This window comes from Poecilia reticulata, linkage group LG2 (genome assembly GCF_000633615.1).
Source record: "Poecilia reticulata strain Guanapo linkage group LG2, Guppy_female_1.0+MT, whole genome shotgun sequence".
Lineage (NCBI taxonomy): Eukaryota > Metazoa > Chordata > Actinopteri > Cyprinodontiformes > Poeciliidae > Poecilia > Poecilia reticulata.
Window position 1 is genome coordinate 17,134,222 of NC_024332.1, and position 13,779 is coordinate 17,148,000.

The window sequence follows — 13,779 nt, forward strand, 5'->3', positions numbered from 1 at the left end:
GTTTATGCATTCTGTCTCTCCTATACACACACATCCACACAGAGACACACAAGCCTGTAGCTGCACAGAGCGCTTGTCTCTCACTGGTGTTTTAGCGCCGCGAGCTCCGGGCTTATCACACGCAGGCAGAGAGATACGAGGGCCTGCGAGACGGAGGCGCACACACACAAACACACACACACACACACACACACACACACACACACACACACGGCTCACATGCTGATTATGAAGCATGCAAGGAAATATGCGGAGAGAAACACCCGCTCTGACCCAATAAGCACACGCACAGACTTCCCTGACGTGTTCCTCTCCATATGCTACACGGAGAGACGACTCTTTTCCTCCGCGCTCGCTGCTACCGCCGCCGCCGTTGTCGCACACCCACACAAACTCGCACGCGTGCGCACACACATACACACACACACAACACACACACCGAGAGAGAGAGCTGCACGTTTAGAATAACTCCGTACACGCACGCGGACTAAAAACGGGGATGGAGAAGCARGGTTTGTTGGCTCAGGCGTCCCTTTTGTGTGAAAACCTGTACGCAGCAGAACGCAARAATTGTCGCGCGCGCGCGCATCTGCGTGCGTCAACCCAGCGCGTTCCGTGCAGCTCCCGAGGCCCCCCGTCCCCGGCACCGTGCATATTTCATGTTCATTTAGTTTCGCAATCCGTGCCTCTGCACATGAAAGCCCACTCTCTCTCCTTCCTTCCTCCCTCGCTCGCTCGCTCGCCTTTTATTCTCGCCGCTCGCTCTGCCTCGCTCGCTGAGCATTTGAAATGCTAATGAGGAGAGATTCTGCGGATGTCTTCATCCCTCTCGCGGCGCTGATCGGGGGCCCCTCAGCTCTGCCCGCTGAAGGCTCAGATAAAGGTGCAATCTGTCATTTATTCTCCTCCGGTGAATCGCTTCTGAGCTCGGCTGTCAGATCGATGCGATCCAAGCGGAAGACAAAAGTTCGGTTTCACCTGAAGCGCCCTGTTGGACCGGCTTCTGTGACGGCGAAACTTTGAAGGGAAGTCTGTGCAGTGGCAGGGTTTGGTTAACGTAGAAAGGCGCAATTACTTCAAAGGTCATCAGACTGAAGGCAGATGGTGGGATCCAAAGGAGTATTGAGGACAATCTGCCGTAAAGGTATAAKAAGGTTTTAAAAAGTTAATATTTTAGAATCTAAAATMAAGTAAAACTACATTACTGTTGGAAAGATTTTAAGCATTTTTAATGAAAATTCCTTCTAGGTGAACGGARTGTAGATAACAACCCAGTTCTGCCCCTCCCCAACCTGTTACTGCACACGATGTTACCGCACTTTCTCCTCACTTTCAGGAAAGCCAAATTCTGCTGTTCTGATATATAATCGGCCATAAAAAACGCTGACATGGCAAAGGCGAGCCCGTCTCTGAACTGCTTCTGTTSGCTCATAAATCACGGCTCATGCTAGCTACGCATGTGATCGCAAAAAAAAAAAGATGAAACCAACTTCTCAGAAATCAAAGAAGGCACAGAGAGAAACTCTGCATAGTCTAAACAGAAAATAAGCGTAAAACGTTGTTCATTTGAAATCGTAAGCACGTCAGCGGTCACATTAGTTTTCTGTTTTCTACGGAACGAACTACCCTCTACTGAAATCCATCTATCTGTCTTGCTTTGCAGTAATTCGGAGCTTCTAGTTTGTGTTAATGGCAAGAAATGGTGTATGCGCGAAAGAACCCATGGTCATCCTAGTTTGTTTTCGCCCTAAATCCCCCCTGCCAGCTGCTTTCACTGACGGCTTGTCATGGCTACATCGCAGCGTTGAGCCCGGGAAGCCTACTCAGCCTACTCCCATCCCCCCTCTGTGTCGACTGTTGTGGGACCGTGACTAACTTGCTCAGCGGCTCAGAGGAGGGCTGACTTCCACCCCTCGCCCCCCTCCACTCTATCTTGGTCCTAACACAAGAGCTGATGAAAAGCAGTCTAAATTTATGTTTTGTGAAAGTCCACTGCTGAAAAACTGCAAAGGAAAAAGGAAAAAAACCCAACATATTATTCATATGACTCAGTACTCTCATTTCCAGTATATATAGATGAGAGTTTCCTCAGATAGTTTTGACCCTCACCCACTTGTTGCTGCACACTGCTGACCAGCTGGCAGAAAAACTGTCTGCTTACATACAAATTAATGCGTTTGAGTCGTGAAAAATACAGTCGTGCGTGGAAGCTAAAGGGCACCTCTCATTACCATTTCCGATATGAGCAGCTTGTGTTCAGCAGCTTGGACCCCTGAGCAGATAGCCCAACTAATTTAACCAGCCATGACAATCTGTCAGCTTTCTATACTCCAAGTGTTACTCTACGGATAGTGGAACAACAAAAGGGACAATTTTAGGCGCAATAAGCACTTCAAAACCACTGCTAAATTTTGGGACTATTTACAGTTGGACAACAGCCATTCCGATCATTTTCCATTTTAAATCAATGCTTAGCTAGTTTCCTTTTCCTCCGCCTTTGTAGTTTGCATGTGTAGCTTGGTCTTTGGCTCTTGAAGTTATATATGTAMAGACAGAAATGCGAATGTTTGAACTGCACAGATTAAAGGCAGTCCTGCAGCAAATAAACCAGAGCTGTACTCATGAAATATAAGGGAAGACCTCTACACACTTTCACCGCCTGTTTAGATTGTAGGATAGCATTTTTTTACTAGTGTTTTCCTCAGATCTATATGATATTAAAATTCATTACAACTTTGTACTTTTTTACAGACTGTAACAACATAACTCCCTTATAAATTATGTTGCCTGATGGGGATTTTTAACAATATAGCCACAAAATGATTGTTTAAAAGCCTTCTGCTGCCATCACTTTATTTCCATTTCCACAGCTGAGTTTTACGTGTTGGGGTTTAATATTAGTATAACTCTGGTACTAATAATCGACTTTATTTATTTTTTTAAAATCTAGTCTGCAAATGATTTTATTTGGACTAAAGCAAACCCTTTGAACAAYGAGGCTGCGCAGATTAATTTGTTTTCAGAACCGGGCTCAAGAGGCCATTCAAAGAACTTAAATGGATTTTTTTTTCTTCTTCTTTGGTGTTTGCTTCGTTTTCATTACCCCGAAGTCGCTGCCGAGCGTCGACATGGAAACGTCCAAACAGGCTTATACCTGAGAGCTGGAAAGTTGGCGAGCAACCAGATTTAGCAGTCAGCAAGCTGTCACCCCGAGCTTTCACCAACTTCTTTTTGTTTTTTTTGTTTTATTTTTGCCTCAGTGGCTGTCTGACGTGCCACCAGAACAGACAGTGACTCATATTAGGCCCCTTGAATCACTCGTTTTGCATGTGGATGAGGGGGAATACGTGGCGCAAATTACTGCTCGAAAAGGAGGGCATTTATCACGGCAGCCAGAGGTGACTTTTCTCTCTCTCTCTCTCTCAGCTTTGTTAATAGAATCTGAGTGGCTCAGTGTTAGATTAATTAACTGTGAGATCATCATCAGCGGCAGCAGCGCCTTCAGTCTCGCTGAATCCTCACCCCACCCACACGTTTCACTTTTCCGAGCACGCACCAACTTTCCTTTTCGCCGGAAAACTCCAGTCTGGCAGATTCGCTCATGCATCACCTACACATGTGACACGCATCCAACGCAGGCAGCGCCGGAAGGGGTTAAACGTCTGAGTGATGCATTGATTGCAGGGGAGCGCGGGGAAGCATTCTAGAGAGGGAGATTAGAGGACGGAGCGCGAGAGAAGAGAATAGAGGAAGGAGCGGAGGGGAGGTGGCGGTGGGGGTAGGGGGGACGTTGTCTCGTTTTACTGCGGAGGAGTGTGTGTGTGTGCGTGTCTGTGTGTGTATGTGTGCTCGCGTCTGGCGGGAAGCCGGGGCTTTCGTGCTAAGCTCCTCGCTCTCTCCCAGCGATATTAAACACGGCTCCGGAGGTTTAGCGCTGCGCCTCCTCCACAGCCACACGCGTCAGCAGCACAGAAACACACACACACACAGACACACTTTGGCACGCTGCATATCAACACTCCCTAGCCGTCAGTCTCTCTAACACTTGCTCTCACTCTTACACACGCACACACACAACACATGCATAGAGCGAGTGGAATCCCCCAGAGGGGAGCTTCGGCACAGCGCTCCTGAATCTCTCTCCAGCAGGCAAACAGAGTGTTGGCAGCGAGAGAAAACCAGTTGGAGCGTCTTCCCACCCTCCCCTCGTTTCTCCCCGTTCACTCTCACTCACTCACTATTTTCTCCCACTCCGGATTTCCACTTTTACCTCCTCTTCTTCGGCATCATCTCTCCGCCCTGGTTTCCCCCCCCCCCCCCCCTCTCTCTCTCTCTCTCTCTCTTTCTCTCTCTCTCTCTCACACACCCCACCCTTTCATCTCTTGTTATTATCAGCTGTGGCCCCAAAGGACGGCCCCGGCAGATTTCCTCCACAGATTCATTCATCTGTCATCTGCCGGGTTGTCCTGCCTCTCGTCCCCTCCGTCCTCTGCTCGTCCCTCCCGTCCATCGGCCTGTTTTCTCTCTCCACTGCCGGGTTTTTTTCCCCACCCTCCAAGCGCTGAAAGGGTGGGGAGGGAGCGCGATAAACACTTGGACTTAGATGGCTGGCCAGAATTAGCATAGAAATGGAGGCTTGGTGTCGTCTACCCAGGTTCAGATGAGCCGCTTTGGCTCCCCACGGCAACAGGACCGCTTGCAGAACGGAGTTTGAATGCATCTGGATAAACGAGCCTTGCATTCACATGCATATATAAATATTTAATAACGGAGCGTTTTTTTTTTTTTCTAAAGGATCCTGAAACACGACGGATGTGTGGGAGGGGGGAGGCCATTTAGAAATAGTTGAATTTTTGCATTTTTCTTTTTAGTACTTTCGTGTAAAAATTTAATTTCCAAGGTGAGTTAAAAGAAAAACTAGATGTTTTCCTCCCTAAATTTGCCGTTTTTTGTTGTTTTTTTTACTCATCTGCTCTAAATAAAAAGTTCTCACTTTTGTTTTATAAACGATGACGTCAGATGAACATTATGTTACCAACTGTCTTAAATTTTATCTGATTGTTTTCCAAGTCTTTTGGTTGTGAAGTTTAACGTCTGGATAAGATCTTTGCTTTATTTCTCACATAATAACTTTTCTTGTTGTTTTCCTTTATCAGTTGTTACAGATACTGACAGAAGACGTATTCATTTGCACTCATTTAAAAAATAAAATTAAAACGGGTAATTGATCTGCTTTTGGCCTCTAGACCTTCTTGGATCAGGGTTTTACTCTAAACCTGTAGTTCAGAGTACTTAAGCCCCTATTTTAAGTTATTACAAACAATATAAAGGCGTCACAGATCACAAAGTGTGCTTCAAAGAATCTGTGTTTATTGTTGAATAATCCGCTCCAGATTTAACCCCAACAGTTTGTTATGGGTTTTGAAACTGACCTGAGCTAAGCTGATCCAGATGCCTGCAAAGATCAGTGGAATAACCCTGCACCCTACCACCGAACAGGAATCCAGCTTGTTGTCTCACGACTTTTTTTTTGTTCTTTTGTTTTGTTGTTTTTTTTTTGACGAGAGGGGTGTAAAAACTTATGAGAAACTTGTCATTTCACAGTGAAAAATTCGCAGAAACCACGATCTGTCCTTTTAGTCAGCGGGGATTTTGTTCAGGAAGTAGCTCAGCTCGGCTGTTACTGCAGCAGCAGGAGGTTCGGTTTTCCCCACCACCAGTCTCAGCTGCATGTCTCTGCCTCACAGGAAACCCCCCCCCCCAAAAAACATAATCTTAACATATTTTTTTTAACTCCCAAGCTAATCAATGGTTGCGCTTTCACGGTGCACAAAAGACGCTGGTCTTTGGTGCAGGCATGTTGATTTGTGGAGAGGATCTTTGATTGCATGGAAGACAGACAAAATTTGTGCAAGTCTGCTTACATTTTTTATTTTTGTATTTTTTTGCAGCTTTGATTTGGGAGTTTAATGTATGACTTTACATGTCTAATCCAAAACAAAAAAACATTTCTGCTTATTGAAATCACTATAAAAATTTGCTACTCTGCAGGCTGCACATTAGCAGCGTAGAAATTCTCCGTCTGACCCAAGCAGACCTTGTATCCACACGCTGCCCAGCAGCTTCCTGTCTCTCTGTTTCCTCTCTGCCTAATGGCGGCAGACGCTGCTCCCGTCCAATAAAGACCATTCTGACTACTTAGCGCCGGACGCCCAACTGTCACAGCCTTAGACCAGAGAAAACGCTTCCAGCTCTTAAGCGCCTCCATCAAATCTCTTTGTTCCGCTTCCATTATGCCGCGCTCGGAGCCCAGCCATTGTAGCTGGCTGCCACGGCGGCGTCCGGGCCCCAAACATGCTGCACACACAAACGCGCATGCACGCACACACACACGCACGCACGCACAAACACACTCGTACGTGCGCGAGCAGAATCTGGCAGGCAGAGCGCAGTTGAGTCACTCTCGGGCTCCTCTATGCGTTTGGCGCCAGCTCCGGTATTATGGAGCGTTTGTGCGCCTCTGCGTATGTTTGTCCGGCGCAAGAGCACACTCAGTTCTTCCTCTCCCGTCATTCCTCTCCCACAGGAACCGTAAAGGGGAAAGGCTGTGTCTGCTCGTGTGTATTCTTTGTCATCACGCGTAGAGAAACACCCTCTCGTGCCGAAAAAGCGCGGCTCACCGTTTTGTTTTGTTTTGTCGTCTCTCTCAGGAGGTGGTGCTGTACTGCCTGGAGAACAGAGTCTGCGAGGTCAACCACAGAGACTACGCGGGCTACTGCGCGCTCCACGAGGCGTGTGCCCGGGGCTGGCTCAGCATCGTTCAACATCTGCTGGATTATGGTGCCGACATCAACTGCAGCGCACAGGACGGGACCAGGTAAATAAAAAAAGAAACGCTCTCTCTCTCTCTCTTTCACGCATTCCTCTTCAGTGTGTTCAGTGCCTATTCTACGTCAAAACAGCTATAGCTCTGTCAGAGTAGATGGTGAGCTTTTGTATATAACAAATTTCAATTGTTGCCACAGAATTATATATAGTTCTAGACTTTGACTGGGCTATTTCATTGGATGCATACATTTTGATTAAGGCTATTTTAATGTAGCTATAGCTACAAGTAAAAGGTCCTCTAAAGTTTTAACTCCTTCAGATTTTTTGCCCTGTATTTCCCAACTTGGCATTGGTTTTTCACCACTACTGCCAAAACCTTTTGGTGACATCTGAAGGCAATCTCTGTGTTACATTTTAAAGATGCACTGATCCGATATTAATATCTGTATCTGTCCCAATATTGGGGGTGGGGGGGGGGKGGAATATTGTTGATTGGCTGTTATACTCCTAATTGCACTATAAAAGTTGCTTTTACATGTTGACCAAGCTTTTCGAGCTATTTGTGCATTTCGGTGTGCTGTACTTTGTCAGAGTTGTCAAGTAAATTTGTAATGCAGTCCATCTAAGTCTGTATTTTTTAAAAAAACGAAACATTTTAAGTAAATTCAGCCGTTTTTCTGTATCAGATTGGTATCAGCCGATACTAAACCTCAGATATCCGTATCGGTATCGGAAGTGAAAAAAGTGGATTGGTGCATCTCTATTATATTTATGGGTATCTGAGTAAAGTGGGGCAAAGACAAAATGTGGGAAAGGATGAGGCTTATTAAAAGCAACTGTAATTTTTTTATTAAATAGTTTTAAACTGGAATAAATAAGGTGCATGTTATGGGGGCAAGGCAGGTTAAAGGAGCATAAAAAGTAATGACGCATGCTGTAATTTCTCACCAAACCCCCTCTAACCCCCTGAAACCTCCGTCTGTGCATCATTGTGCGTGTGTTTAGACCTATCCACGACGCTGTGGAGAATGACCACCTGGACGTGGTGCGGGTCCTGCTGTCGTACGGAGCCGACCCCACTCTGGCCACGTATTCTGGCCGCAGCCTGCTGAAAATGACCCGCAGCGACACCATGGAGCGTTTCCTCTCCGGTGAGTGTTGTTTACATTTTCAAGCAAAACTCCAGTGTAATGTTATTAAGGTTCTGAGAGAAGGGGAGCACACAACGTGTATGTGGACATTTTTCTAAACTGACTTCATTGTATTGAGCAGAACAAGTGGCAACAAACCCAGAGAGAGAGAGAGAGTTGCACGTAATCGGCACAAAAACATAGCTTTTTCAAAAAGTGGAAACATAACCAACATAAAAATGTTTCCGGACTTTTCTTTTTCTCTTTCATTAACAGACTGGGGTCAGAAATCAAACGCCTTTAATTTCATTTAAATGAGAATAATAGTGAATTTCAGCTGCTGAGAGAAGAAGCCCAGAAGAGTGGTGATCAGGGTTAGGGCCGGGGGTAAACGGTTTAAAAGCTTGGTCACCAACCCTGTTCCCAGTGGCCCCCCCCATGCCTGCTCTCTCTGTTTGCTGTTCTTTCACTGCTCTGACCTCTGCTCAACCTGCTGGCAGGACTCCCTCTCTGTAAATCCTCCTCTTCCACCTCGGAGCAGCAGCAGCAGCAGCAGCTCCACACGTCCATCTCTGTCATCTCATCTCCCCTCAGGCGCCCGCCTCCTCCGCGCCGCACTCCTCTCCCCTCCCTCGGCCACCTGTTAGACAGGGATTCTCGGCTCGCCGGGGTGCGTGCTGCTGCCGCCTCTCGGCTCCTCTATCTGGTTACCTAGCAACGGCCACTGTGTTTGCTCGGCGTACGTGCGGAGGGGGAAAGAAAAAAAGGCTTCGCTCTGGCTGGAGAGCGCCTGTCGTTTCGCACGGCAGCCTCGCTGGAGTCTGACACGCTCTGTGTTTGGAGTTTGTGTGTGTGTGTATTGCGAGGGCTCGTCTGGATGTTTATAGTTAAGTTGAGTCAACACGGCTCTGTGTGCGGGAGGAGAGGGAAATGAAATCATGCTCAGCTGCCTCTCTCTCCGCCTGAGTGCCGAACTAGTTACGACCCGTCGCGTGAGGGAGAAAACGGACAGGTGGCGGTCGGCGTTGAGTTTTGAGGCGACGGGACGGATCGATGTCGGGAGTGCTGGAGGAGAAGGAGCGAGCTGCGCGCCGCCCTCCCTCCACCTGGTCCCACTCATCTGGAGGCCGTTAATCCCTCCAAACACACGCCAGACGCCCCACGCCTCAGCGCTGGCACGGAGCCCGGCTCTCGCTCGGCAAATGTGCGCGCGCGCGCTGAATACACACCTCGTTGCTTATCCAGCTCCCTGTGCTTGTTTGTTTCTCTCTCTCTCTCTCTCTTTCTCTCGCTCTCTCTGTCTCTCTCTCTTTCTCTCTGCTGTGTGTGTGCGCTCTCGCTCTGAGCGACTGTGTGTGGTTCTTGTTTGATTCCTGGCAGCCGTCTGTGGCCCCGCTCTGAACTGAGCCGGCTCTAACCCAGCAGAGACGGTCGCTCTCCTCCCCCGCCTTACAGCCCCCGGCCTCTGACCATCACCACCTCAAAACATTTCTCTGTTTGTTTTTCTTTTCACTCTCTCTCTCTCTCTCTCTCTTTCTTTCCCTCTCTTGACGCTCCCTCTCCCCCTCTGTTTTACTGTGCTCTTTATCCATTTGTCTGCCGTAGTCTCCAAGGGCAATTGTATTTGCCTCGTTGCCTGTCCCCAGGCGCCCGGCTCTTGAATAACAGGCTTCTCCTCTCTCCACAGATTATTTTGCTGACCTTCAGGGCCGCTCAGATGACGACCCAGGGCTTTATTGGGAGTTCTATGGCAGTGCTGTGTGTGGTGAGTACTGATCAGCACTCTGTCTGTCCTGTAATGCTTTAAAAACGGTGCAGTTCTACCGTGAGGAACCTTTTATCTCCCCTTGGCCTCGGGTTGAGTGCGTTTCCACTTTGCTGCTTCAGTTTTGTTCCAAAACTGTGAAACTAGACCAGTCTTCATCTCAGATGTGCAGCAGTTATGGTTTAAAACCTGAGTAAAGTCACTTCAMACTAAAACCGGCCCGATCTCGACTACCGAGTGCGAGACAAAAGAAAGACGCTTCTGTTTTTGGAAATAAAAAAATCTAAAATTTTCAGTTCTAAAACTGACTTATCTTTTAAAGCGATTACACTCTACAACATAAGCGGAGTAACTTGAAAACTCATCGAAAGATGAATCTGTTCAGATGCAGTCTTCCAAGGCAGCAATTACACTGTGAAACGGAATTAAAATCTCTTAAAACCTGAGGCAATTAACCACATGTAGCTTTCATATTTGTGGGAGTTTGAGTTGTTTTTATTTGTTCCTGGAACATAAACAGAGTAAAACATTTGTACGTTACTGGTTTAAGTCCCTAAAAGTGATCTGAGTGCAGCATTTACTCTCTTTGCCGTCTCATTGAACTTATTGAATTTATATTTTCTGACTGATCTTAACATAAACTTGTGTTTAAAATTAGTTTCTGGGTTTAAATATTACTTTAAGTTAACTGAAATTACGTAACAGTCTCAACAAAAAGATGGAAGATTGCTGAAAAAAAAAACCCTCAACTTATAGTTCAGTGTAGTCAAAAATATAATCTGGTAATCTCTTTGGTGCTTAATTTAGAAACGGAAACATCAACAGAAACTACTGTGGGAGCTGGAAAAGGTTCTTGCAGTAGGAACGCACCGTTTGCTCCGTCAGCAAACCTCTTCTAATCAAGGCAGCTTCTTTACGACGTTGATGGTGACGATGCCAACTCATGTTGTTGTTTGCGTGTCAGAATCTGGCGAAGAAGGCGGCGTTTACAACATCCTGGCAGACGCCCCCGGCCCAGACAACGAGGATGAGGACGAGAAAAGGGAGGTGTTCGAGTTTGAGTTCTCCGACCGACCTCTGTTGCCGTGCTACAACATCCAGGTGTCCCTCTCCCAGGGGTGAGCTTTGATCTCCGGAGCAGACATCGCTACTTATTTTTTATAGCCTCCACCCGCCCTCATTCCTCAACTTCTTCCCCCCACCCCCTCTCTTTCAGACCAAGAAACTGGCTGCTGCTGTCCGACGTGCTCCGGCGCCTGCGCATGTCCGCCCGCGCCTTCCGGCAAGCCTTTCCCCACATGGAGGTCGTGACGGTGGCTGAGGCCGAGTTCTACCGGCAGGCGTCCCTGTCGCAGCTCTTCTCCTGCCCGGAGGAGCTGGAGGGCTTCCACCCGGACAGCAAGGACCTGTTGGACCTGGTGGAGGACAGCGCGGAGCTGGCAGCTCTGCTGGGCTCAACACTGGAGTGTCTGGACGACCGCTGGGAGCACCCGGCGGACAAACTCAAGGACAAAATGAAGGCGGCGGGCAGGCTGGCCTCATCCTGACCTTGTTCCTCACCGAGCGGCGTTTGCTTTAGAACCAATCAGAGGTTACAGATATGCCTTAGCGTGACCCTTAGTTCTCTCGGCTTCGGCCCGGTCCCGGACCTGGACCAGCACCGGTGCACTGTACAGACGGACTGACCCAACCGGCTGACTGGGCTGCGGAAACATTTCTCTCCGTTAACTAAGGACTCATTTCTGACTCAAGAGACTTAATAATGGTCTTATTTTTATAAATTAATATATGTATAAATAAATATATACAATATATATGATATGGAGAGCTTTTTTTTTTTCTTCCCCCTTTGTGACGTTGCTCACTGCTCCTCAAAGCTTTTTTTTTTTTAAATTGAGTAGTCGTGCTTTCAGCGGCTGAACGGAGTGTGTGAATGTACAGCGCACTGTGCATGTTTCGTTGTACAGAATAGTTCTGAGGCTGTGCTGTTCAGTCTGATATTTGTGTTTATAGAAAGCACATGATGTCCATTTTTTTTCTCCCCCTAGTTCTCAAACTTTAGTGCTCGCTTGAGCCTCAGGGGCTACTTTGTTGTAAAAAAAATTTTTTTCTTTTTAAGTTTTTTTTCAGGCTGTAATTTAAACGTTCGAAACTGCAAAACTGTTTGTATAATAAAGTTTTAAGATGGTGTTGATATTCCCCCTGTGGCACAGAGCTTGTATATAACGGGGAAGGCTACTGCAGTACGGTCTTTTTTTTTCTTTTTTTTTTTTTTTTTTTCTCTCGTGTGTTCATTTTTTGTTTTGTTTTAACTTTGTAATTAAAATATCCCATAATTTGTATTTATATTTTACAAAAGAAGTTGCTTTAAAATAAATATACAAACTGCAAGTTGAACCAAACTCCCAGTTTTTGTGTCATTCATTAATCTCAGATGTCAGCTTCTGATGCGTGTCAAAACCGCTTTTCATGCCTAATTACCCAGCATGTGACCACGATGTGAACACGGTGCTATACTGCCCCCTCTTGGAAAATGGATGCCTGGCAAGTTATTGCCGCGGTCTTGAAAGAACTCTGCCTCCTCTCTTTCGACGAGAAGCGGAATATGTAGGTCTCAAAGCGCCCTCTGGTGGACACAACTATAAAATTATAAATGAGACTAGCGGAAAATCCAGTCTCCAGAGTTGAAGTTTATTATAACGGCCTTTAATTTGGACCCAACAGTAGCATCTTAAAGAGACGGAGGAGCGTGTGTTGTCTACACCTGTACTGTGAAAGGTTTTTAAATCTCTCATGTCCTTTGTTGAACCCTCCTGACCCCATTAAGGGACAAGGGTGCAAGAAAATGGATGGATGGATGGATGTCCTTTGTTGACTATTTTCAGATAGAAGACTGTTAAATACCTTTCACATGTCTTGCTTGAGTCTTAAATGGACTCTTTCCTCTGCATCAAAGTGACAGACATATAAAGATTTCAGGTCCCTTTCCTGACAAAGGTTTAACTTAGAAATATGCTCGATGCAGTAGGATTTAATTTTTGTTTTTACCTGGGCCTGGGAAAGTCTCATGCAGTAATTTTCCATTTCAAATCGTTACCATTTTTCTTTTCTGTTTTGTTTCTACAACTTGACTCAAGCACAGGATAAAACAAAAATGTTTTGACATTTTTAAATGAGTGAATTTGTGTTAGGCGCCAGCTAACTTGTCCTGTCCACACACCTCCATTTAGCTCATCGTGTGGGAAACGAGCCTTTCAACAAAAAACAGAAAAAAAGTTTACATGAATTCACAGTTTCACTCAAGTTCTTGGTTAATTAAGAATTAGGAAAAAAATAAATAAATAAAAGCATGCAAACCTTTGTAAAGCCAAACGGCCACAACCAGAAGACAACCACCTCCCATTGTTCCTGCCACAACCTAAAGTTCCAATTAACATTTTCTTTAAATAACCCAACCTGCAGCTTATGCAGCTGCATCTCAACAACTCTTTTGTTTCATTTTACATAAAGTCACGGTAACACTTTATTTGAAGGGGTGAGACTGACATGATACTGTCATAAACATGACATAACACCTGTCATGAACATGAAGAAGTCTTTATGAATGTTTATGACGGTTGTCATGAAGTGCCATTTGGTAAATAATGACACTTTTAATTAAAAGTTGCTTAAAAGTTGCATTAAAAGTCCATTAAAAGTGCCAATTTTGCATGATTTTGTAAATTATGATAATTTAATGCAAAGTTGGTTTTTTTAATGGACTTTCAATGCAAATTTTAAGAGCAACTTTGCGTTAAAAGTGTCATTATTTACCGAATGACACTTCATGACAACTGTCATAAACATTTTCATGTTCGTGACAGATATTATGTCATGTTTATGACAGTGTCATGTCAGTTTTATGCACACCTCTTCAAGTTAAGTGTTATCAAAGTCACTTAATGCCCTGACAAAAGCATCAGCTTGATAAGTAGATAGTGTCTTAATTTCTCTTTCTATCACATTTCCCTTACAAAAGCAAACTGATTAATAAAAAACATGAAAAATAATGTCATT

At 45.6% G+C, this 13,779-nt stretch overlaps 1 protein-coding gene across 3 annotated transcripts in view; it reads left to right on the plus strand.

Moving 5' to 3' along the window:
- Positions 1-12,048, plus strand: part of bcor (BCL6 corepressor) — a 47,704-nt gene extending 35,656 nt beyond the window's left edge. For all 3 annotated transcript variants that reach the window (XM_008433875.2, XM_008433883.2, XM_008433891.2), the window contains 5 exons: positions 6,711-6,877; positions 7,834-7,979; positions 9,646-9,723; positions 10,688-10,841; positions 10,940-12,048. In XM_008433875.2, the coding sequence (XP_008432097.1) occupies positions 6,711-6,877; positions 7,834-7,979; positions 9,646-9,723; positions 10,688-10,841; positions 10,940-11,270 (876 nt within the window). In that variant the 3' untranslated portion in view covers positions 11,271-12,048. The remainder of the gene's footprint in view (positions 1-6,710; positions 6,878-7,833; positions 7,980-9,645; positions 9,724-10,687; positions 10,842-10,939) is intronic.
- The last annotated feature ends 1,731 nt before the right edge of the window (positions 12,049-13,779 follow it).